Below are 27,672 nucleotides of genomic sequence, written 5' to 3' on the forward strand. Positions count from 1 at the left end.
GACAGCTACACCAAACAATACCAAAGCCATAACAATAAACAAAGCGAAGTCACAGATGGAAAAAGACTTATAAACATGTTCTAATTATATTATTATTTGCTTCTTGTCCCTTAACAAATCCCACAAAATTAACATATTATTCACTCACTTCATCTTCATCTTCACTTCACTATACTAAACAATCATCATACAGACACATCATCAACATATTCAACTCCCTGCTTGAACCCTCCCAAGCCGGTTTGCCTTGGGGTTTGAATTTTCACTTCTTGGAACAAAATACAACTTGCTTCAGCTTCTGTTCTTCACTTCTCACTGCTCTTGGAGCTGCAAAATATAATAAAGTAAAATGTTCATATCAGAAACAAAAGTTAGAATACTATAAAGATTATACAAATGATAGATAATTTACCAAGTCCATGGCCTCGGATCCTTTCATTATTCTTAAGCGTTTGCATGAATCAACAAACCTCCGTTAAATCATCAACTAATAGTTAAACCCTCGAAGACAAATGTTATATTTAATATCAACTTGTTATTATGGTGATGAAGAACTACTCCCATGGCACATCACCCACAAGCACCAGTCTCCATCTTTGTCTTCATAAGTAGGTACATACTCACCCACTCAAAAGATCTATCAGTTTGCTCCGTTCAGAAATCCTTCTCCTGTGATCCACAGTTACCTATACATAAAATTAACCCAAACCCATTTTTGCAGAATTATATTCTAATCACATAAGTTTAATTAATTTCTAACACCACCCTGAGTTTTTTTTTTACCTATGGTGAAGGAGCTAAACATTTTGCCAAGGGCATCAGAGAGTTCCTGGTAACTCTTGTAATTTAAGGTCAACCTTACGTAATATGGGGCACCATCCAGCTCACTTTAACAACTCTGCAGCACCAACAACAACACTGCCACTAGCAGTGCTGGCCTTATCACTTTCCTCACTGCTGTTCTTTTGGACGGCCATGATGTTCTTTCTGAATATCTCACGGTGGCCAACCCACCACTTGTGCCCTGTATCAACATCATCATTATAAATTATTTCATAAAAGGATGATTCTGTTCTGTTTCTGTTTTCAAATATTACAGCACATCAAAATGTGCCGTGTTCTGCGTTACTTTTACTTTTTTGGTGGAGAGAAAGTCCGTACCATTTTTGTTACGTGTACAACATGATATGGTGAGAAAGCTATGGCTAGACAGTAGCTATACTTTTTCTCCTCCATTGAAATTTTTTTTGTGGTTAGAAAAAGTAAAAGATTCCTTATGTTTTGTTGTTTCCTCTTTCTTCCCGACAACAAACCAAAGCCTCTTGAAATTATAACTAAAATCAATAAAATTCTATTTTATTATTAACATTTATAAATTAACAATAAATTAATTTGTCATGGCCGCAACACAACACATATCTCACCAACATCTTCCTGACTTGTAAATGCTTCATTAAAATTCTCCTAAACTCCAAATCTCAAGTGAAAAACATCATTATGATGCTAAAAACTTATCTCATCATCCACATCAAAGTAATTCATGGATCATTTTGAAGTTTTTCTTGATTTCGATTTAACGGTAAGATAATAATAAGTTAGTTAGTAGAACAACTTACTTTGCCGGTGGCTTTGAACACTGGTCTTCTCCTTCATCTTCTCCACAGCATCAACATCATCACGACCGTCGCCGAAGACGACGACGACGACTCTTTAGTCGACAAATTAAGCTTCAAGTCAACCTCCGTCTCCGCAAAGCCTCTCTTTCCACAGCTCTTGGTTATCTCACTTTCGCCACCACCGCCACCTCCCGGTAACCCCAAGCGCAGCTCCGTTTCTTCAAAGTTAATCATCTTAACTAACAACTCAACGTAATTAGCGTCCCAAACTTTAAACACTAACAATCTCTCCTTAATTCGCCGGCGTCGTTCGAGAGTTTAGTCTGTTTGTGAATTTGTCACAGCGGGAAGAAACGCAAGCAGAAAAAAAAAAGAAAGAAGAGGAACAAGCTGGATATAACGGGGAATAAAATATGGTAATATGGTATTGATTTGTTGGGTAAAAGGAAGATTTTGACGGTGTGTGAAGGACACGTGGATGGTGTGATTTAAGTTTTACCGTCCTAGTTTTGCGGGCGAGTGATGTCATGGATGATGTAATATTTTAGAATGATTTGGGTGAAGTTACAGACCAGTTGCCCTGTTTGCCTTTTATTTTTTCATTGCTCCACCAATTAATAATTACTAATATTGGTTTTTATTAATTATTAACTTTTAGATCATTTACTCAAACTTTAATTTTTTTATATTTTTGGGTGATCGGTTATCCGAGCCACTTGTACGTATCTCAACTAATCTCTCAAGACCTTGAAATTGACAATTGATAAATCCTCTCTATATCACTACTATTAAAACTCGGGTGAATCGAACTCATAATAACTCACTCTTAAGTGGGATAAAATTGTGAACCATTCAGCAAAGCAACAATCTCTCTTACTTGGACAAGTTTGACAATTTTAATTTATTTACGAGAATGATATTTGGATTCTCAAGGATATTGTTCTATGAGGGCTTTTAGAAAAGTATGTCCAAGCGTGCTTAGAAGAAAAAGAAGAAGTTTTTTTTTTTTTTTTTTTTTTTTTTTTATCATTTTGAGTTAAAGTGAGATCTTTTTTCTTATCTTTTTTAAAGGCATTTTTTAATAAATGTACTTTAAAAAATGAAGTAATTTTATTAATGAAAAAGGTAACATATTAATTAATCTAGGATTAATATATATAATATAATATAATTTATAGTTGCTATTTGCTTTACTTTAAGGAGATAATTTGTAATTGTATTTATTTATCAATGAATTTATAGTTAAACTTTAATATATTATAATCTTATCACTTATAAATTTGTATTATAGTTATCCACTTACTCCACTCGTGTGGTGACATCAAAGCACCTAATCATGAAATGATGGGTTCCATTACAAATAATGCAAAAATTACATGAAAATGTTCAACTCCATCTAGATAACATTTTTGTAATTTTTTCTTTTGGTAACATGTATTCAGTTTTTGTAAAAAATAAATAGTGTCAATCAAGTATTATGCATCTTTCTAAGTTCATCAAAATTGGAAAAAATGAAAATCTATATGGTAAAGAGAGTTACATAATTTGTATGATTACAATAGCTTCATGCTAGAATGCTTCTTTTATTCTAAATTATATTTACTTCACATAATAATAATAATGATATATTACTCTAGATGAGAAATATAAAATAAGTTTTTATAACTCATAATCCCCTAACTTCGCTTTACAAACCCAATTCGAAATGGAATATTCATAAATGCTAAAATCTTGGATAATCAAGCAATAATATAAATTTTTACATAAGGTATTCATTAGGAACTCTAACCCATATGACATACTTTTTTTTTATAACCAGAGTGCTCGGCCAGTTTGTGCTCACTACAACTTATTCTCGGGACCTATTAAATACTTTACAAACCAATATTTACAATTCACAATATGTTTAGGTGTCCTTAATATAGTTTAACCTATAAATCATAAACAGAGTAAACCTTCTAAACCATCATGCCAACCTTTTGGGTTATATGACCATCATTGTAGGTATAATGCAAAATTATTATAAATTTGTTCTCTCTCTCAATCTCTAATTAGGGTTCACTTCAATATTGGGTATTTTTACCCTTGTAGTTTAATGGTCGGGGCAGCGGAGGTAACCGGTATTAGTCGTAACATACATCATTTCTCTTAAAGTAAAAGGAGATAACACGTGGCAAAACGTAATTGGTGAAGGGTGGGTGTGGACGTGTGAGGAATCAACAGAAGACAGGTGGGTTAAGAAAGTCAAAGAAAGAAAGCATGTGGAGAGCTTTGATGGGAGAGGATATTCGGTGTGCCCCACCACCCCACTTCTTGTCCTAGACTTTTAAATCCACTCGACCCTGTGCCCTTGTTTCTTCTTTTTCTTTCACCTACGTTTCTCATTTCTCAATACCCCGTGTACATACTAACAGAATCTCCATACCACCGTATAAATTATTTCAACTCTTAATTATTTTTAACATATACCATGTCCATAAAGCTAGCACAAAGAATCTATTCCCATATCAACATGTAATTATTATATTGAAAAAAATAAAATAAATTATTCAACGGGGTTATTATCTTAACCTCATCAATGATCTTTTTTTTTTTTTTAATGATCGAGGGTGTTTAGATCAACTTACATACACCTCAACTAATCCTTCAACCCTATAACTACCGGTTAAGTAAAAGTTTTAGTGGTTACTCTTATTAGTAACAGATAAAAGACTTGAATTCATAACCTCTTGAGTATAAACTAAGAGTCTCATCGACTCACTTGGTCAACCAAAGTACTATTAATGATCTTTTATTTCATCTATACTTACGTATCATAAGTATTATATTTTCGAAGGAAAATCTATATAGAACTCGAGAAGAGCTTTAACATGTTTAAAAAGTAAGAGTTGATAATAGTCAAATCATTTGAAGTGAAAGTAAATTATTTGTCGATAATTTTTCTTATCCTATGTCCTTGTGGTCCTATGAACCTACGTAGAGGTATATCTACCTTATCCAATTTTATTTTATTTGAATGAGTCAAATTTAGACCTTACCTCTTTTTTGAATATCGATTTTACTTTATATAAAAGTATCGTATTTTGACTTCACTGCGATAATGAAAGCTCTATAAACTTACTGACAAGTATTATATCATGGTCATACCCATACACAATTTGAATTTTTATTTATTCAGTCAAAGAAACCTTATATTTAATACTTTATCCACAATTTAGGCTTCCTAAAGTAATTAACAAGAAGTATTTACAACTAATTAGACACGTCCAACTATTAAATTATGTACTAAAAACGGACAATATATATAGTGGACCTGGGGTCGTTGCAAATAAATTTTTGAAAACCTTTTTATGTAGAAAGTAGTTGTTAAAAATTACTGAGAAAAACAATCATTATTTAAATGAATGATATGATGATGGATGATGGTGTGATGGATGTGGGGAATGAAGTGATAGCATGACATAAAAGAGATAGGGAACAAGGAGCAAATGTGAAATAAATTTCCCCAAAAAGCTGACAACACAGAAGCAAGGATTGAAAGGACTTCCCATCTACTCCCAAACAAAAGCAATCAAATATAAGGCCCATTGCCAGCCTGCCACCAATCCATTTTCCCTCGTGTGGATTGGACCCCACTTAGGCCCACCCTACCACTGTCACTATCCTTAACTAGTACTAATTAACCTTACCCCACACGTGTGCAACCTCATCCCATCCCACCACAGTACAGTACGCCCACCGTACCTCTCTCCACATGTCAACTTCCATCCACACGCTCCGCACGTGTCACTTCATACCTTCTTCTCATCTGTCAATTTTACTAAGCTTCATCTTTTGTTTTTTTTTTTTTTCTCCCCGTACTGTCCTATTTCGAAGTTTAAAACTATTTATTTTTCTTCTCTTTTTTTTTCTTATATATCCACTAATTTGTACAATTGGTATATTTTTATTCTGAATTCACTCATTTGAATAGCATCAATTTAAAGCTTTACCCGGTTGTGCGTAATTCTTGTATATGTGTCATCAATTTCTCTCTTTAAGCACTTATTATATATATTAGTTAATCGGAGTGTTTGAGTCAGTTTACAAATATTTCAACTAATCATTGGAGTTTTTTGAATGTCTTATAAGTCCAAATGATCAAGAAATCACAATATGATCGTCGGACCAACTGTTTGGAGGTAACCGCCTATACTTAATGATCAATTGTTAGATAATCGCAATTTTAGACTCAATTTTCTAAGAATTGACGGATTTGCTAATAATCATAAAGAATTGATTGAAAATATGGTATATTAAAAACTCTTCTAATATCAAAAGCCCCTTATAATAGTCGTATCAGGTAAACATGTGAAACTATAATATAAAATATAATAATTTATGGTTACGTAATTAGACCCTAAATTAGTTATAATATTACTATTTAAAACTTATAAAAGGATAAGATCTAGAATGTCTACATAATATATAAAAATAAAATCATATATTTGATGTGAAATGAATGATGAGAATTTGTATTTTAGTTTGTCACTTCAAAATTATTGTGGTGTTAATATTTAAACATAAGAACTAAAGGCCATATAATTGATTAAGGTCCTTTAATTTGCTAAAATATTACTTGATTTAAGCCTCACAACTGATCATATCTTATCTTTCCTAATCAAAGATTTTAGAAGCATTAATATAATAAAATTTTGATTTAGATTAAAGGATAATTATTGTATATATGAAAACATTATAATAATTAATATTTGGCAAATAAAACGTAAACGTGGCAATGTTGAAGGCACGAATGGACTGTCTCCCTCTACCCAAACAAGAAAATGCCACTGTACAATGAACTCTTCATATATCTCTCTTCAATCAATTTGAAGATTTTCTATCCTCTCTTTTTTCTTCTCCCCAAAAGCCCCCTCTTTCTTCTTGCTATTACTATCAAATATGTCTATAGTGATTAACTAGAAAAACAAATAATATTATAATTCAAATTTGTCTATAGTGGTTTGAATTTCCTTTTTAAACATTTATGAATCGAAGAATTACTTGATTTTACCACACACACCGTCCACCTATTCAAAGTTAAATATAGAGTAAACCGACTTTTTCCTTTCATGTGTGCAGGTCTAACGGATTGTCAGTGACCTCAACCTCACGGGATCACACCCTATTTTCATGACGGTAGATTTTTTGCATCTACATTAAAGCAAACACGAAAAATGTGTCAATTGTGGTTTTGTCTTCATTCTTTTATTTATGTTTGCAAATAAACATTGTCGAGTACATTTCTATTTTTTAAATTTCAGAATATTGAATTTCAGTCAAAAATCTTTATCACACTCTTTAAATTCATCTATTCTTATTCTTATTATTATTATTTTAATATTCTCATAAAACATAAAACAAACAAATTGATTGGAAAGGATGAGATTAAATACAAAATATTATAAGATTCTGAGAATGTGTTTGGTATAATATTTGAAAATTATATCATAGTTGAATAAAAATATATAATAGTTGTTTGATACATTTTTAAAAACATTTTCTAAAAATATTTAAATTATTGTTTAACCTCCTGCATTATTTAATTTGGCTTTATTTCTTGATATTATGATATGATATGATATGATATGGTAGTCGAACGTAAACCCTAATCTTCTTAAACAGTGATTTGAAGCAAGTTTAAAGATTTTTATAAATAAAAAGTAGTTATGAAGAAATGGAGGAAGAATGTGCAATGGAAGAAAGCTTAGTAGTTGGAGAAAGATTTATTGTTAATAGAGAATTCTCAATGCGTCAACATGAGATGTTACACAAGTATAAGCTTCTTTCTCCTTTGATCAAGAGTAACAAAGGAGTTCTTGAGTAAAAAATTAGGGCACATTAGTTAGCGTCATTTTTATTTTTAGTTTTTCAATATATATTGGCAAGAGAAATACTTATATAGGATGGTCTTACTACCTCATTTAGGTAATGTGATGCGACCATTCAATGAAATAGTGGCATGTGCTGTCACATATTATGATAACTATATGATTCTTTCGTTCACTTATTATCATGATTGTTCTATATGATTCATCAATAAACACCACCATAATGGGTGGTTATGATAACTAACTTTATATGTCATTATATCATTGGATGGTTTTACCACGTCAACCTGGTAAATTGGTAACATTGTTTCATATAAGTTTTCTCATGTCAACAAATGTTTTTTGGTTTTGTTTTTGCAAAACAAATGAAACCTTTTGTTTTTGTCAAGAAGGTACATAGGTTCTCCACCTTGTCTTTTGGTAATGGGAATGAGAATGAGAATATGTGAAGAAATAAAAATATAATTACTTTGTTTACTTGTAATAATGAATAGTGATGGAACGGAATAGTGGTGATGTCGAAAACATGAAGCAACGTTGCCATTTGGCTGTGTTAACCTGTTTTAAAATTTTGAAATTTTTTTAATCTTTTAAATAAATAAAATAATTTATATGTTTAATAAGAATTTAAATTTTTAAATAGAAATTAATATTTAATTAAATTAAATTAAATTAAAAAAAAAAAGATAAAACAGGAATATTTGTTTGAAATAGGGGCAAGGATGAAATTTTCAGTCATTCCCTTCCATTGGAATACCCATTCCTCTGGATTCCCTCATTTTCCCAAATAAAGTATCAAAGTAAACAAGTATATATGCATTTCGGCAATCCGTTAAGTAAACACAGCAGAAGTGTCTTAAAATAGTTTTATCAATTGTGTAAATTGCTTTTTTTTTTTTTTTTTTTTTTTTTTTTTTTTTTTTTTTTTTTTTTTTTTTTTTTTTTTCAAATAAACATTGTCGAGTATTTTTTTATTTTTTAAATTTTAGATTATTGAATTTCAGTCAAAAATCTTTATCAGGATGTTTAAATTCATCTAGTCTTATTATTGTTTTTATTTTTTTAATTCTTATAAAACACTAAACAAAACAAATCGATAATACGGACTTCAGTATTTCTAAGAAAATGGGCTCTGAGTACTGAGTAGGGGTTACCAATCCATAACTTTGTGTAACCCTAATTATGAGTACTAGCCCAATAACCAGCTATTTGGATCTTCTATGGACCAAATTTAGACCAGAAGGCAGCCCGACTTTCTTATTTGCTTTGGTTTCTTCAACTTATGGGTGTTAAATGATATTATATACTGCTTTATCTCAAGAAGTGGAGATTACATGAGTGTTTAGATGGGAGTGATTTCACACTACCAATAGTTGATAAGTGTTTGTTTATAATTAAGAGTAAACGACTTTTTCTCTACCCCAAATTTACTGGGGGATGAATGGTGGTGACCGATTGATATTCGTCGCTAAAATCAGTAAGAACAAGAAACCCTAGCTTTGCGATAACCACAATGACGAGAAAAAGTGTCGAAGAGGGGCTTTGTGAGAGGAGACGGATGTTCAAATAGGGGGGATGGAGAGATTTTTGCCATCGAAATGAATAATGACTTTGGGTAGTAACGGAATATTAACTTTGGGTGAGAAAGTAATATTTTGAAACATTTTGTTGGGGGGAAATGTCATTGTCATTAAGGCAAACCTTGGGTGGGAAAAAGTCGTTTACTTGAGTATTGCTAGATGCTTTTATGGAAACTAACCAAAACCCAATTCTCTACTCTTACAAGACAAATTCTTCTTTTTCATATGGAAATATCCCTTTTTTTTTTTTTGGTAACCAGAAGTCAAGAGTAATTTGCGTATACCTTAACTAAAATTGAGATTCATTGAACACCTTATAGTCTAAAGGATCAAGTAAGTTACAAGGTGATAAGTGATCCAGAGGTTTGAACCCAAGGCCTCAAGGAAGGGAGCATACCCCTGACTTCCAGACCAATCCCTTGGGGTTTCTCTGTAAAATCTCCTCAATGCTGCCAATGAGAAGCCTTCTTTCTCCTTCTCCTTTTCCTTTGTCTTTTGTCTTTTGGGGTCAAATAATCCTCCAAAATTATCCTCATTTGGTAGTAAGTAGATGGCAGCTGGCACAAAAACAGTCTGTAAAATCCCACTCTTGAGTTCTGAAGATCAAATACATGATTTTTTGGGTTATAATAACAGCCACCAATTCTTGGAATTGATTTTGATGCACAATTGTTATATTATTATTTAATCACAGGTGTCACAAGACAAGAGCCAGGAATCATTTTCAGAGTTAACAAAATTATTATTTATTAGTTTAAGCAGAAGAAATTACTGATATAAAGGGGATTATAAAAAGAGTATAATAATTGTGATTCATCAAGTTAATGGTTTTGAGAATCTTGGGAAAAGGAAAGGACAAGTTTTTACAGGTCCCCGGTCTTTGTGTTCGAGATCAAATAACAAGATAGGCCGAATCACATTTTGACCCCCAATCTTTTTTAAAAGTCCAATGTTACTCTCAAAGTTAGTCATTCCATACTGTTTTTATTTGAGTAGCTTGACCATCAAAATTTCAATTTACACTGTTTTCATTATTAGGAAGAGTAAATATTTTAAAGTTAATTAAACTATGAAAAAAAATTATATAAAACAAAAAGCCAAAAATAATAACATTATCAAATATTAAAAAAAATTAATCCTTAAAGTTCTTCAAAAATGATAAATTTGATATCGATTATGAATTTTTTTTATTCTTCATGCTTTTGGATTATTCAGAGATTTTATGATTTATTTGCATTTTAGTCTTTGAGTAGGTTATGTTTTGTGTCTGCATAAGTTATTATGAGAAGCAAATTGACGAAATTTCCCTTCTCAATTAAATTTAACGTGAATTTAAAAAATTGGGGTGAGATTAGGTGTTTCCGAAACAAAAGGGGGAAAATTGTTCTTTCACGATAGATCGGGGATGAAGGTATGATTCATGTTGATTTCCCGCAAAAGGAAAACAAAGAGAATAAAAAAAAATGGGGGAAGAGGATGGAGGGATTAAAGATTCTTGCAAAGGACAGAGCAAATCTTTGGCAAATCCCTGGTCTTTGTTGGAAATCTTGCAGAAAATCATTACAACCAAACTCACATTTATGCAAATCTAAAAGCCATAGCTTGAGGGATTTGATTTTGAAGAGTTTTTAATCATCAACAAGGCCACATATAAAGATGTATTCATTTGACGTGGACACCAACCAAACTTTTTTTAAAGACAGCATCTACATGTCCAACTAATTTGCGTCTTTTGAGAGTGCCATTAGCTTTTGCCGCTAATAGTAAGAGACAAAAATTTATCAAAATTTTGGTAGGAGAATGGTGAAAATAGTTTGATTTTTTAAAAGGGTGTAAAAGAATTTTATAAACTCTTCTTACGAAACGGGTGTAGTAGTTAATAATTAGTTTTGATAAAACTTTTCGTCTAATGAATTAAGTTAAACTAATTATCAGTTATCATGTCAGATTTAGAAAAAAAGTTTAAAAAATCATTTATTATTATCTCTATTGTTTAGAAAAATATAAACATCCACAAAACATATTAATTAAATATATGTATAACAAACTACACTAAGTGGCTCTGATAAAAAAGAACAAAAAAAATAAAATTATAAGTTCTAAGTTCAAATCCCCTAAACTTTAAGGCTATTGAAACTTTTATCTGAGATTAATTAAGATGCGTAAATTTGATTGAACACTTATACATTAAGTTTCATGATTTTTGACAGGTAAAAAAGGCTGATCTTTTTCCTCCTTTTCCTTTCCCCGAAAAAAGGGTAGAAGATATCAACAAAATAACTGTCATGATCTCTGAAGCTCTGTTTTCAGAATTTATTCCTTCAGTGATTTTGGGGTCCATACACAGCAAACATGACAGATCAATAATGGATTTGAATAAATAAAATAAATATCCGCCAACAAACCGTTTGCACATGCCTGCTCCAACCTTATCACATTGTTAAGAGATCTGTTCTTCATATTGCCCCCTCCCCCTTCACATACTTTAAAACACGCAATTTTTTTTAACTTAAAAGTTTACGTACAGATACTGCAGAGATTCTTATCATATTAATGACAAAATGAAAGGGAACAAAAACAGTCATGACAGCTACACCAAACAATAACAAAAAGCCATGACAATACAACAGCGAGTCACAGATGGGAAAAAGACTATAAAACAGTTCTAATTATATTATTATTTGCTTCTTGTCCCTTAACAAATCTCTCACAAAATAACTATTAATTCCACTCATTCATCTTCATCTTCATCTCATCTATACTAAACAATCATCATACAGACACATCATCAACATATTCAAACTCCCTGCTTGAACCCTCCCAGCCGGTTTGCCTTTGGTTGAATTTTCAACTTCTTGGAACAAAATACAACTTGCTTTCAGCTTCTGTTCTTCAACTTCTCAACTGCTCTTGGACTGCAAATAATAATAAGTAAAATGTTCATATCAGAAACAAAAGTTAGAATATAATAAAGATTATACAAATGATAGATAATTTACCAAGTCCAATGGCCTCGGATCCTTCATTATTCTTAAGCGTTTGATGATACAACAAAATCCTGTTAAATCATCACTAATTAGTTAAACCCCGAAGACAAATGTTAATATTTAATATCAACTGTTATTATGGTGATGAAGAAGAAACTTACTCCCAGGCACATCACCACAAGCATCCAGTCTCCATCTTGTTCTTCATAAGTAGGTACATAATCAGAACCACTCAAAAGATCTATCGTTTGCTCCGTTCATGAAATCCTTCATTCCTTGTGATCCACAGTTACCTATACATAAAATTAACCCAAACCCATTTTGTCGAATATTATTACTAATCACATAAGTTTAATTAATTTCTAACACCCCCCTGAGTTTAATTTTTTTACCTATGGTGAAGGAGCTAAACATTTTGCAAGGGCATCAGAGAGTTCCTGGTAACTCTTGTATAATTTAAGGTCAACCTTACGTAAATATGGGGCACCACCATGCTCACTTAACAAAAGCTGCAGCAACAAAAACAACACTGCACTAGCAGTGCTGGCCTTATCACTTTCCTCACTGCTGTTCTTTTGGACGGCCATGATGTTCTTTCTGAATGATCTCACGGGTGGCCAACCCACCACTTGTGCCCTGTATCAACATCATCATTATAAATTATTTCATAAAAAAGGAGATTCTGTTTCTGTTTCTGTTTCAAATATTACAGCACATCAAATGGTGCCGTGTTCTGCGTTACTTTTACTTTTTTGGTGGAGAGAAAGTCCGTACCATTTTTTGTTTACGTGTACAACATGATATGGGTAGAAAGCTATGGGCTAGACAGTAGCTATACTTTTTCCTCCATTGAAATTTTGTTTGGTGGTTGAGAAAAAGAAAAGATTCCTATGTTTTGTTTTTCCTCTTTTTCCCGACACAAACCAAAGCCTCTTGAAATTATAACTAAAATCAATAAAATATCTATTTATTTATTAACATTAATAAATTAACAATAATTAATTTGTTCATGCGCGCAACACAAACATAGCTCACCAACATTCCTGACTTGTAAATGCTTCATTAAAATTCTCCTAAACTCCAAATCTCAAGTGAAAAACATCATTATGATGCAAAAACTTATCTCATCATCCAATCAAAGTAATTCATGGATCATTGAAGTTTTTTCTTGATTTCGATTTAACGGTAAGATAATAATAAGTTAGTTAGTAGAACAACTTACTTTGCCGGTGGCTTTGAACACATGGTCTTTCCTTCATCTCTCCACAGCATCAACATCAATCCGACCGTCGCCGAAGACGACGACGACGACTCTTTAGTCGACAAATAAGCTTAAGTCAACCTCGTCTCCGCCGCAAAGCCTTCTTTCCACAGCTCTTGGTTATCTCACTTTCGCCACCACCGCCACCTCCGGTAACCCCAAGCGCAGCTCCGTTTCTTCAAAGTTAATCATCTTAACTTAACAACTCAACGTAATTAGCGTCCCAAACTTAAACACTAACAATCTCTCCTTAATTCGCCGGCGTCGTTCGAGAGTTGTCTGTTGTGAATTTGTCACAGCGGGAAGAAACCGAAGCAGAGAAAGAAAGAAAGAAAGAAAGAAAGAGGAACAAGCGTGGATATAACGGGGGAATAATATATGGGAATATGGTATTGATTTGTTGGGTAAAAGGAAGATTTTGGACGGGGGATGTGAAGGACACGTGGATGGTGTGATTTAAGTTTTAAGCGTCCTCGTTTGTCGGGCGAGTGATGTCATGGATGATGTAATTAGAATGATTGTGGTGAAGTAAGTGGACAGACCAAGTTGGCCCTGTTTGCCTTTTATTTGTTCATTGGCTCCACCAATAATAATTACTAATATTTTGGTTTTAATAATTAATTAACTTTTAGATCATTTACTCAAAACTTAATTTTTTTATATTTTTTGGTGATCAGGGTATCCGAGCCAACTTGTACGTATCTCAACTAATCTCCAAGACCTTGAAATTGACAATGGATAAATCCTCTCTATAGTCACTATATTAATAACTCGGGTGAATGAACTCATAATACTCACTCTTAAGTGGGATAAAATTGTAACCATTCTAGCAAAGCAAACAATCTCTCTTACTTGGACAAGTTTGACAAAATTTTAATTTAATTTACGAGAATTTGATATTTTGGATTCTTCAAGGATATTGTTCTTAGAGTGCTTTTGAAAAAGTATGTCCAAGCGGTGCTTAGAAGAAAAAGAAAGAAGTTTTTTTTTTTTTTTTTTTTTTTTTTATCATTATTGAGTTAAAGTGAGATCTTTTTTCTTATCTTTTTTTAAAGGCATTTTTTAATAAATTAGGTACTTTAAAAAATGAAGTATTTATTAATGAAAAAAAAAGGTAACATATTAGATTAATTCTAGGATTAATATAAATATATAATATAATTTTATAGTTAGCTAATTTGTTTACATTTAAGGAGAATAATTTGTAATTGTATTTATTTTCAAGAAATTTATAGTTAACCTTTATATATATATATACTCTCACTTATAAATGTTTGGTATTATAGTTATCCACTTACTCCACTTCGTGTGGTGACATCAAAGCACCTAAATCATGAAATGATGGGTTCATTACAAATAATGCCAAAAATTACATGAAAATGTTCAACTCATCTAGATAACATTTTGTAATATTTTTCAACATTAATTCGTTGTAAACATGTATTCAGTTTTGAAATAAATGTGTCATTCAATATATTGCATCTTTCTAAGTTCATCAAAATTGGAAAAAAATGAAAATTATATGGTTAAAGAGAGTATCACATAATTGTATGATTACAATAGCATTCATGCTAGAATGCTTCTTTTATTCTAAATATATTTACTTCACATAATAATATAAATATTTACTCTAAGAGAGAAATATAAATAAGTATTTATAACTCATAAATCCCCTAACTTCGCTTTACAAACCAATTCGAAATTGGAATATTCATAGATGCTAAAATCTTGATAATCAAGCAATAATAATAATAATTTTTACATAAGGTATCATTAGGAACTCTAAACCCATATGATCATACTTTTTTTTATAACCAGAGTGCTCGGGCCAGTTGTGCTCACCTAAACTTATTCTCGGGACCTATTAAATACTTTACAAACCCAATATTCAGACAATTCACAAATATGTTAGGTGTCCTTAATATAGTTTAAACACTATAAAATAAAACAGAGTAAAACTTCTAAACCATCATGCCAACCTTTTGGGTTAATATGCCATACTTTGTAGAGTAATAATGCAAAATTATTATAAATTTGTTCTCTCTCTCAATCTCTAATAGGGGTTCACTTGCATTTGGGTATTTTTACCCTTGTATGATTTATGGTCGGGCAGGGAGGTAACCGGTATTAGTCGTAACATACATCATTTTCTTAAAGTAAAAGGAGATAACACGTGGCAAAACGTAATGGTGAAGGGTGGTGTGGACGTTGGGAGGAATCAACAGAAGACAGGTGGGTTAAGAAAGTCAAAGAAAGAAAGCATGTGGAGAGCTTGATGGGGGAGAGGATATTCGGTGTGCCCCACCAACCCCACTTCTTGTCCTTAGACTTTTAAATCCAACTCGACATGTGCCCTTGTTTCTTCTTTTTCTTTCACCTACGTATTCTCATTTCTCAATACCCCGTGTACATACATAACAGAATCTCCATACCACCGTATAAATTATTTCAACTCTTAATTATTTTAACATATACCATAGTCATAAAGCTAGCACAAAGAATCTATTCCCATATCAACATGTAAGTATTATATTAAAAAAATAAATTATTCAAACGAGGTTATTATCTTAACCTCATCAATGATCTTTTTTTTTTTTTTTTTTATGATCGGGGTGTTAGATCAACTTCATAACCTCACAATCCTTCAAACCCTATAACTACCGGTTAGTAAAGTTTTAGTGGTTACTCATTAGTAACAGATAAAAGACTTGAATTCATAACCTCTTGAGTAATAAACTAAAGAGTCTCTATCGACTCACTTGGTCAACCAAAAGTATTATTAATGATCGTTTAATTTCATCTATATTACGTTACATAAAGTATTATAAATTTTCGAAGGAAAATCTATAATAGAAACCCGAGAAAGAGCTTATACATGTTCTAAAAAGTAAGAGTTGATAATAGTCAAATACATTTGAAGTGAAAGTAAATTTATTTGTCGATAATTTTTCTTATCCTATGTCACTTGTGGTCCTATGAACCTACGTAGAGGTATATCTACCTTATCCAATTTTATTTTATTTGAATGAGGTCAAATTAGACCTTACCTCTTTTTTGAATATCGAGTTTATTATATAAAAGATCGTATTTTGACTTCAATTCTGATAATGAAAGCTCTATAAACTTACTGACAAGTATTTATATCATGGTCATACCTACAACACATTGAATTTTTATTTATTCAGTCAAAGAAAACCTTATATTTAATACTTATACCACAATTTAGGCTTCCTAAAGTAAATTACACGAAAGTATTTACAAACTAATTAGACACGTCCAACTATTAAATATGTACTAAAAACGGACAATTATAATAGATGGGACCTGGGGTCGTTGCAAATAAATTTTTGAAAACCTTTTTATGTAAAGAAAGTAGTTGGTTAAAAATTACTGAAGAAAAACAAATCATAATATTTAAAAATGAATGGTATGATGATGGATGATGGTGATGATGGGATGGGAATGAATGTGATGAGCATGACATAAAAGAGATAGGGAACAAGGAGCAAATGTGAAATAAATTTCCCCAAAAAGCTGACAAAAACAGAAAGCAAGGATTGAAAAGGACTTCCCATCTACTCCCAAACAAAAGCCATCAAAAATAAGGCCCATTGCCAGCTGCCACCCATCCATTTTCCCTCGTGTGGATTTGGACCCCACTTAGGCCACCACTACCACTGTCACTATCCTTAACTAGTACTAATTAACCTTACCCCACCAGTGTGCAACCTCACTCCCATCCCACCACAGTACAGTACGCCCACCGTAACTCTCTCCACATGTCAACTTCCATCCACACGCTCCGCACGTGTCACATCAATACCTTCTTCTCATCTGTCAATTTTACTAAGCTTCATCTTTTGTTTTTTTTTTTTTTCTCCCGTACTGTCCTATTTCGAAAGTTTAAAACTATTTATTTCTTCTCTTTTTTTTATATATCCACTAATTTGTACAATTGGTATATTTTATTCTATGAATATCACTCATTTGAATGCATCAATTTAAAGCTTTACCCGGTTGTAGCGTAATTCTTATATGTGTCATCAATTTCTCTCTTTAAGCACTTATATATATATATTAGTAATCGGAGTGTTTGAGTCAGTTTACAATATATTCAACTAATCATTGGAGTTTTTTGAATGTCTATAAGTCCAAATGATCATAGAAATCAAATATGATCGTCGGACACAAACTGTTTGGAGGTAAACGCCTATACATTAATGTCAATTGTTAGATAACTCGCAAATTTTAGACTCAATTTTCTAAGTAAATTGAGGATTGCTTAATACATAAAAGAATTGATTGAAAATATGGTATATTAAAAACCTGTCTATATCAAAGCCCCTTATAATAGTCGTACGGTAAACATGTGAAACTATAATATAAAATGTAATAATTTATGGTTACGTAATTAGACCCTAAATTTAGTTATAATATTACTATTTAAAACTTATAAAAGGATAAGATCATAGAATGTCTACATAATATATAAAATAAAATCATATATTTTGATGAATGAATGATTGAGAATTTGTATTTTAGTTTGTACTTCAAAATTATTGGGGGTGTAATAATTTAAACAAAGAAACTAAAGGCCATATAATTGATTAGAGGTCCTTTAATTTGCTAAAATTATACTTGATTTAAGCCTCACAACTGAATCATATCTTATCTTTCCTAATCAAAGATTTTAGGAAGCATTAATATAATAAATATTTTGATTTAGATTAAATGGATGAAATTTATGTATATAATGAAAACATTATAATAATAATATTGGCAAATAAAACGTAAACGTGGCAATGTTGAAGGCCCGAATGGACTGTCTCCCTCTACCCAAACAAGAAAATGACACTGGTACAATGAACTCTTCATATATATCTCTCTTCAATCAATGAAGATTTTCTATCCAATCTTCTTTTTTCTTCTCCCAAAGCCCCCTCTTTCTTCTTGCTATTACTATCAAAATATGTCTATAGTGATTTAACTAGAAAACAAATAATATTATAATTCATTTGTCTATAGTGGTTTGAATTCCTTTTTAACATTTATGAATCGAAGAATACTTGATTTTAACACACACACCGTCCACCTTATTCAAAGTTAAATTGAGTAAACCGACTTTTCCCGCAAGGTTGCCTTAATGACATTCTACACAAAAATTTTAAAGTATCACTTTCATCTAAGTTTATATTCTGTTAATATCAAATAAACTATTCACATATCTTCTACTAATGACGTTAATTACATATTCAGCACAATGTATGTAAGGGTTTATATATAGCAGGAGGTGGTGAGTTAATAGAATAGTAGTGATCAATGAGTATTCATTATTGGAATCAGTCGAAAATCAGTTAAAAGGAAACCCAACTTTGCGGAGGAGTGAAAGAAATTTTGTAAAGAGGAGACCAGAGGTTCAAATGATGTGACAGAGAGAATTTTCACGCTAAAATGCTTTGGATAATAACTAAATATAAACTTTGGGTGAAAAAAGTGGAATTTTGAAACTTTTAGGTGGAAAAAGTTATTAAGGCAAGCTTTGGGTGGGAAAAAGTCATTTACTCTAAAAAATCATGATAAAAATAATCCTAACAAATTAAATAAGTTTTTACCTCACATTTTTTTATCAAGAGTATAGGACGTTCAGTAAAAGGAAAAAAAATAATATTACATATTCGAACATTTATATACATTCAGCGGGCGTTTGGTTGGGGTTGTGTGAGATTACGGGGCTAAGTCATCTTATATTATTTGATTACCATATTGATTTGTTAAATAATATAAGATTCCGGTAATATTTAAATAAATAGTGACTATTGTTGGTAATATTGGAAATAATGATTATCTCCATTTTTTTAGGTTGTAAGATTACTTAGGTAATTTTTTTTTTTTTTTTACAATTCTATCCATATAAAAAATATTTAGACAATATGCCCTTATTTTTTAATTTATTTACATGAACTTGCTTTTACCATTTCACACCATTTAATTAATTTTGGACAAAATTACCCTTGAAATCAAAACAATTTCAGCTTGCCCAACCACCCCCACCCACCTGTCGCCAGCCAAACCACCCGCCGACGCGCGGAAAGTCACTGGAAGTCACCTAGAGTCACCGTGAGCAGTCCACCGTGATCGGGAGCCCGATATAGCCGTTACTAGCCATATTTGGCCAAAAAGGTCATATTGGAGTAGATCTGGCCGATAAAGGCTAAGGGTCTGGCAGTTAAGCGCCAGACCATCGATCTAGCAGATATGACCTTTTTCGTCCATCAATATGGCCAGAAACGGCCATATCGGAGCCTTATGTCACAGGGAGCTATCACGACGACTTTTGGAGACTTCCGGCGGTGGGTTTGCAACACTGTTTTAAAAGTGTACCGGACAGGGCGGTCCAACCGGTTGGACCGTGAACCGTCACATGTCCTGTTCGAGTTAACATAAAAATGGTATTATGAATAAGCCGTTTTAACCCGTTCGTGGACCGCGTGAACAATACTGGACCGCCGGTCCAACCGAACCGCAAGCAAAACCGGCCCAATATTGGAAAGGGAAAAAAAAACCCTAATTTTCTCACTTCTCCCCCATCGAGCAGTTTCTTCTTCCTTGGTTCCTTTGCGCGCAAAATACTCTAGAATTTTTTTTTAATGAAATTGCGAAAATCTGAAATCCCACACAAATCAAAACCGAATCTTGCTGAAATCGCAACCATTCGTTGCTGAAATCGATCACAACTCAGTCTCTGAAATCGAGACGACGCGTTCTCCCGCTGGAAATCGATGATGCGTTCCTCCCTCGCTGGAAATCGATGAGCGTTCCTCCTCGTCAGAAATCGACGCATGAAGGCTGATTGGCATGCATGTCTTGACAATCCAATTGATTCAAGGTGAGTTGCAAACAATAAATGATAATTCTGTATCTTGAAGTTCCCGGAATGGGTATCTACTTATGCAGATTAGTATAACTGCTATGATGTTACTATATTTCAGATATTGTGTGATGACGTCATCATGATGTGTGATACATCACTGGTTCAACCGGTTAGATTGGTTGAATCGTGACGAACGAAGAGGGGTTGCCCTCCGGTCCGGTTTTTAAAACAATGGTTTGCGGTGGCGGCAAGGGGTGAGGGTGATTTTGTCAGAAATTAAGTTATATAAGCGGGTGTGTTTTAGCTAAATCTGAAATATGGGGGTTAAAAGAATTATTCAAAAATTAATAATACAAAAATATTATATTATATTTAAAAAGAGGGTAATTTAGTAATTTAAATAACATATCCACAATGAGCAATACTACTCTTACAAAGACAAAAACAAAGGGTCATACAAAGACAATTCCCCTATCTTCATGATTTCTCTCTCCTTCTCCCTCTTTTTCCCTTTTTTTTTTGTTTTTTCCTTCAGGTGATGTCACTTTGTAGCTCTCTTTGTATGTCTTTGTAGGATAGTATTTTTCATCCACCAATTATTCTTTCTAACGAAACATATTAATAACATATAACACTAGCTAACAAACACATTTTTCTAAAAATTTCCAGAATCTTCAAAGTAAATAAGATTCCAGTAATCCAACATTTTTGATAATCCAACATTCCCTGAACCACGCCCTCAAATATGTGACGTAATGAAGAGAGATGAATTTATATAAAGTCAACTTAAAATTAAAAAAAAATTAGTGGAATGTTACAAAAACAATGGCAGATATCCATATTGTATATATATTTTCTTAGCATGGCATCACCTAAATCTAATTCTATCTAATGATTTTCAAAATAAATTAATTACAAATAATTTGTTATAGAATTAAAAAAAAAAAAACTGTCACATTTGGAACTTTAAAAAACACAATAAATAGTAACGCTAACGAGATCATGTCAAAATGTTGGGACACAAATGAAAGAAAATAAAGTTTTCAGTACAAATTCTGAAAAAAAAAAGGAAAAGTGATAAGATTAAATAGCTGGAGATGGGGCCCGTACTGTGATGTGTGGGGGCCAGATTGGCTGGCCATAATTGGAGAAGAGACCCCAGGCAGACAGTAATAATGAGGTGTCATAAATCGGTAGGATTAATGGGCCCTATTCTACATCTTTTTAGGCCCATAGAAGTGGGTCCTTGTCTGCTGTAGGCCCATTCAAAGAAGGTTGTTGATTCATTTGCTTACCTTAAATATATTTAAAAAAAAAAAAGAAAAAAAGACATCATTAAAGTAATAAAGCGGACACATGAAAGTCACATGGAATTTGCTGATTTGGTGCAATCTGATTGGTAGGTTTGTGTAGAGGTGTCGGTGATACATGAAATTGAGACATTAGCAATTAATTGTTAGATTAAATAAAAAATATGAATAATTGAAAAAATATATTTCACTCTCATTTTAATATCTCAAATAAAAATTTATAATAGTAAATGAAAATAATAAATAAATATATATATGTATATAATTAGTCAAAATTTCCAAACTTAATTATATTTATAAATTAAAGTTGCAACAATTTGTTAAACAAAGATGGGACAATTAACTATTTCCTTGTTGACTTAATTAAAGTTACAATACATTTAATCAAAATCTATGAAGATTTTATTAATATTTTGGTAGAGCAATCAACATCCATAACAAACCAAACTTTTCCTATGTTTTTGTTACATTTATCATGAATCAATAATTTATTTGAAGATAGGCTAAACAAATATGTCAACCTTTCACTTCATTTAGAGCCATTTTAAGTTTAACAAAAAGTTGACTCTTTTAACTTTAATTAAAGTATCAAATTAAGCGCTTTTAAAAAGATTCAAAGGGTAAAAGTATTTTCTTTCTAAAAAAAAAAGGTTTTTGCTTAATGAAAGAGGTTACTATCTTATTTAACTAATTTCCACAATAAAAGCACAAAAATTGCTTTTTGAAAAACAACCAAAAAACCTCTCCCCTTGTGACCGGATGACAAACTCGTTAACCACTGGGATTAATTATATTTAAAAGGTCTTATATTCAAGTCGTATGAGAGGTATCTACCACATAATTTGTACAATTATCTTGATCTATTTAGTTTGTTTGTAGGGTATTTCGTGGCTTTGAGGATTAGACATACTCTTAAAAAAAAAAAAAAACCAAAAAAAAATATGCATAATATGTATATATATATATTTCATGACAGATTAGCTAGGTGGTCAGGTACGTGGTTTGCTCTTACAGGTTTGAGATTTATGGGCACCTACATGGTCAATAAAGGCATATTTGAATTTAGCTGTCTAGTTTCAAACACGTATAATAAATCTATTCTCATGTTCTTGAAAAACAATTTTTTTTTTTTAAATTTTTGATTGCTATTATTTTCTATTTTTTAATAAAATTATTATAAAGATAATTTTTGATAATTTTTTTTAATTGTTTATCATAAGGTGATGATGTTAATAAAGAAGTCCTAAATGCAAGGCATGGGTGATGGGGCTGCTCTAAACTGTTGACGAAATTAAAAGGGCTAAGGCCATACCATGCCTTGCCCATCAACGACAACCCATGTGGACCCAATTCACATGGGGATGACTTTTGATCCAACCAACGCTCCTGATTTCTCTAATCAAAATGGAAGAATGAAGATGGAGCGTTAGATGTGCAGTCACGGTCTTCAAAATGAGCGGCTAAGGTTTGTCCCAAACTTGTCCCCAATATACAAGGACATGAACCTCAGTTATGCTGTTCATGTGACAAACACCCTTAGTTGCCTTTGTTCAAATTCATGCACTCTTAGTCTCTTAAAGATGCTCTCTCCACGCTCTCTTTCCCCACCTATATCCCACTCTATCCCACCAAATAAGGGTAACAAATAATGGTAAAAATTTATATGATTACAACTGAATTATACAAATAAATAAAAAATAAAGAATAAAATAGTATTTTATATAAATTTTGTATAATTTTTATCAGATTATATTACCCAGTTATAAGCAAAATATTATTAAAATTATACACTCGGAGTAATTTATTATTTTTGGGTATAAGGGGGAAAAATAATTTTTGAAAACGCATTTGTTAAAATTTTTACCTTAGGACCTAGATCCTAGAATTTTTGATTAAACAAGAATTTCAGTGACTACTCTTATTAGTAGTTAAAAAAAAAATTAAACTCAAAAACATCTTAAATAATACATTTAAAAATCTATTTTAAATCACTCGATTTCCCGGTGTTAGTTTCCACGTTAAAATTCTCTCTATGAAGAAGGTATATGTAGTTACTTACCATGCATGCAGACGAAGCTGTGCACGCGCTGTCAGGAGTGGTGGGGCTCTCTTCGTTTTCAATATTCTTAGCCTTCACCGCCTTAGTCCTTCTATAAAACACCATTAATTTTGCTTTCGTCAACCACACGTTTTCTCACAACAACTCTCAACCAATTTGCAATTCATTAACTTCTCATCAAATCAACAATTTGATTCCAGTTGCATAAAGAAGGTGTTCAAGATTATAAACTACAAAGATCTTGTAACAAGAAGAAAGTTATGGCATTTATCGAGACTAGAGATCTTAACCTCGATGCTACCGAGCTTCGGTTAGGCCTCCCGGGCACCACCGAAGAATCCGAGAAGCAAACACCTCCTCCTATTGCTAGAAGCAATAAAAGGGCATTGCCCGATATGAATGATGACCAGCCTGGACCTTGCAACGACAATTCTCATATATCAGATGCCAAAAAATCTGCTCCCCCCACCAAGTAAGCAAATCTTACAACTTTTTCTATATATTTACTTTAGTTTTATAGTTGATTATTCATGAGTATTGATGGAAACGGATCTTTATTCTTACAGGGCACAAGTAGTAGGGTGGCCACCAGTTAGATCTTACAGGAAAAACTGCTTCCAAGGGAAGAAAGTGGAGTCGGAAACTGCAGGAATTTTTGTGAAAGTGAGCATGGATGGAGCTCCTTATCTCAGAAAGATTGATTTAAACATCTATAAGGGCTACTCTGAGCTGCTTAAGGCCTTGGAAGAGATGTTCAAGTTCAAAGTCGGAAAGTATTCCGAGAGGGAAGGCTACAATGGCTCCGAACACGTACCGACTTACGAAGACAAAGACGGCGACTGGATGTTGGTCGGAGATGTGCCATGGGAGATGTTCATCACTTCCTGCAAGAGGCTGAGGATCATGAAAGGATCAGAAGCAAGAGGGTTGGGTTGTGCTGTGTAGTTCAAAATCAAATCCCATTATCCACAGGCACTAACATGTGATAAACAAGTTGAGAATTACAGAAGAAAATCCATTGTCTTTTCAGCTGAGTCTTTTTTTTTTTTTTTTTTTTTTTGGATTTCCTTCTTTGTTTGCAGACGAAGCACAATTTTTTTTTTCTTTTTAAGGGGAAAAAAAGAACTCCCCGTACAGATTGGCTTGTTTTCTTGTAGTGGAAATTGTACAAAGAAAAACATGTTATATGTACTTTCACAAGTTTTTTTTTTTCCATATATCAATGAGAAATTATGTTACCCAAAAGTTACATAAAATGGCATCTATTCGGAAACTGAACCTCTTATTCTAACAGATCCAGATCTAGTGTGCCTTGAAGGAAATGATGCCATTTTCATTTCCAGAGTTTTAGGATCTCAATATGTAAAGAAACACTTACTATTTGTAATTCCAATCTTAGCAACTTAATTGGTTGATTTCAAAGAGTTTTTATGCTACTTATTGATTCCATTATCATTTCCAGAGTTTTTTTTTTTTATTTTTTTGCCGTGGATGTCTGAGTCACCTTAACTAATCATTTGAAACCTTGAAACTATCGGCTGGATAAAAGCTTCAACAATCACATTTATTAGCAATCGTGAGGACTTAAACTCGAGAAACTAACCGGACTTAAACTCGTGAAACTATGTTAGATTCTCTTCTTGATCTTTTACAGGTTATTTCTAGAATTTTAGGATCTAATTCTTGACAATTTACAAAGAGGGTTAGTGTACAGAAGATTTAGTTTTAAATTGTAATATTCTACTGTGTTATCCTAACAAAACTTCAAATTGTTTTAGGAAATGATTTTTAACCCCATCAAGTTGATCAATATCCTCCTCCATTACTATTGTATTTAAAAAAAGAAAAAATCTTTAAATCCCGTTTAATACTAAAAATAGCTCAGCTTAATAAGGGTTTCTGTTTGCACTCATTTCCCCCAATTTCAAACTTAATTAGGGTTTTTGTTTACACAAATTTCCTCAAATTTCAAGTGTGAAACTTTTTTTATTTATATTTATATTCATCTTTTTATTTGATTACATTCTCTAGAAAAAATGTTTCAGATTTAGGATATTTAGAGTTAGGTTTATGATTAAGAATTAAATGTTAAAAAATAAAATTTAAAAAAATAAATTCGAGTAGAAAGTATTATATCACTTATAAAAATTTTCATAAAGGTTAAAATTCTTGAAACATAAAAAATATTTAAAAGTGGGGATACGGATCAATTTGGGCTGAAAATCACTTCCCTTAGTATTTGAAGAACAAAAACCTGGCCCAACCCAACCCAGCCCAGCCCAGCCCAATCGAAGGCCCATCTTCATCCCTCTTTGACTCTGAGATTGTCTTCCTTATTCCTATTGACAACTCTCTGTATTACGACCGACCTTAATTATGTCGGCGCTCGCCACGTCTCATCTAATAAACTCTGGTAAGTTTTCATTGATTTTCTTTGTTTATGTTTGCCTATGCTTTGATCGGTTTCTCCTTTAATTTTTATTAAGGGTTAGTTGATTTTGGGGAAATTAAGGGTCCGTTTGTTTTATTATTTCAAACCCTATTTCGTATCCTATTCCCAAAATACCTGTTTGTTTAATTATCTGGGAAATACTATTATATTTTTTTAATTACTTTTAGACATCTTAAGTTTATTACTTTAAATAAACACCCCTAGAAAAAAAGGTTTAAAAATTAACAAAAACGCCCCCACTCACCCATAGTTGCCAGATTCCGGTAACCACCGTCGGTGGTTACTAGAATCTGTCACAACGACGAAGAAATGACCGGAAATAGCTGTTAATTCGCCGATCTAGCCGTCGAAGAAGGCCAAATCTGGCCTTTTGCGGCCGAATCCAACATGGATTTGGCATTTTCTGGCCAGATCCATGGTGGATTTGGCTGGAAAAGGCCATATCGACGCACGACCGGCTAGATTTGACCGTTTTGTATCGTAATGCCATTTTTGGCCAGATTCCGACGGTGGTGGCCGGAATCTGGCACTGTGGGTGGGTGGGGGTGTTTTTGTTATTTTACAAAATTTTTAGATATTGGGGTGTTTAGTTAAATTAGCAAACCTAGGGGGTTTTTTTTGTTAAATTTTAAATTTTACCTCGTAATACTCACCCTATTCAACTACCCAATATTATTCCCAAAATCCTATCCAAAATAACAAAACAAATGCACCCTAAATTTCACGGTTTTGGTGAGTAACAGAATGGATTCTCAAGATATGTTAAAAATTTGATTTTTTTGATGCTCAGTGCAAGTTTTTTACATACTTATGGAATGTGGGTGATGTTTAAATTGGGATGGTTTATGTTGATTAAAAGGAATTAAATTCGGTTTTATTGCTCTATGACATTATTGAAATATGGTTTGATTGCTATGACTAAATTTTGAATTTTATTGAGTTAGAATGATTTCAGTAATCGTGTTGTAATCTTAAATGATATTTGAAAAATGGACTAACATCATAGTTTAGATAACAAGGCTACTTTTGATATTTCGTTATAAAAATGGGCTACATGTGAGTGTGTTTTGATATATTTGACAACTCTGGTAAACCCTAGAGGGTGCTTTTAAAATTTTGGCAAGTAAACCAGAAAAACTAATATTTAACATGTCAAACGTGTTTTTGATATATTGACATCACGAGGGGGCTTTTCATATATTGGTAATTAAGGGCTTATTTAAAAACTTGAGGGTGTTTTTGATATATTTATAACATAATGAGCTTGATTGACATTTCAACTCAAGGATGCTTCTGATATATTTGTAAATACATGTGCTTAAAAATATTTAACTCATTGAGGGTGCTTTTGATATTACGGTAAGTGAAGGGGCTAAACAAAATTTAACACATTGAGGGTGTTATTGATATTTTTGTAAACTAATGGGCTCAATAACAGTTTACAACTATAGGGTGTTTTTGGCATATTGGTAAGTACATGGACTTTGATGATATTTGACATAACGAGGGTGCTTTTAACATTTCAGTAAGTATAAAGACAAAATTGAAATTTAACAAGTCGAGGGTTTTTTTTGATATATTAGTAAATACATGTGCTTAAATAGCATTTAATATCTTGAGGGTGCTTTTGATATTACAGTAAGCGACAAAATTTAACACATTGGGG

At 32.3% G+C, this 27,672-nt stretch overlaps 1 protein-coding gene and 2 pseudogenes across 1 annotated transcript; 1 reads left to right on the forward strand and 2 right to left on the reverse strand.

The window, feature by feature from the left end:
* Window positions 1-312: 312 nt before the first annotated feature.
* LOC116127231 lies at window positions 313-1,851 on the reverse strand (annotated as a pseudogene).
* A 7,536-nt stretch (window positions 1,852-9,387) lies between these two features.
* On the reverse strand, window positions 9,388-13,506 carry LOC116127232 (annotated as a pseudogene).
* Window positions 13,507-23,667: 10,161 nt separating this feature from the next.
* Window positions 23,668-24,766, forward strand: LOC116127275 (auxin-induced protein IAA4-like). Its single transcript, XM_031412933.1, has 2 exons — window positions 23,668-24,026; window positions 24,121-24,766. Exons 1-2 carry the CDS (start codon window positions 23,815-23,817, stop codon window positions 24,497-24,499), a joined length of 591 nt encoding a protein of 196 aa, XP_031268793.1. The 5' UTR covers window positions 23,668-23,814; the 3' UTR covers window positions 24,500-24,766.
* The last annotated feature ends 2,906 nt before the right edge of the window (window positions 24,767-27,672 follow it).

Source organism: Pistacia vera, unplaced genomic scaffold, assembly GCF_008641045.1.
Source record: "Pistacia vera cultivar Batoury unplaced genomic scaffold, PisVer_v2 Contig190, whole genome shotgun sequence".
NCBI lineage: Eukaryota > Viridiplantae > Streptophyta > Magnoliopsida > Sapindales > Anacardiaceae > Pistacia > Pistacia vera.

Excerpts from the sequence above, each read along its gene's own strand:
- LOC116127275 (XM_031412933.1), top strand. The coding sequence starts at position 23,815 with ATGGCATTTATCGAGACTAGAGATCTTAACCTCGATGCTACCGAGCTT. Across the intron at positions 24,027-24,120 it reads AAATCTGCTCCCCCCACCAA|GGCACAAGTAGTAGGGTGGC; the intron begins GTAAGCAAATCT and ends TTATTCTTACAG.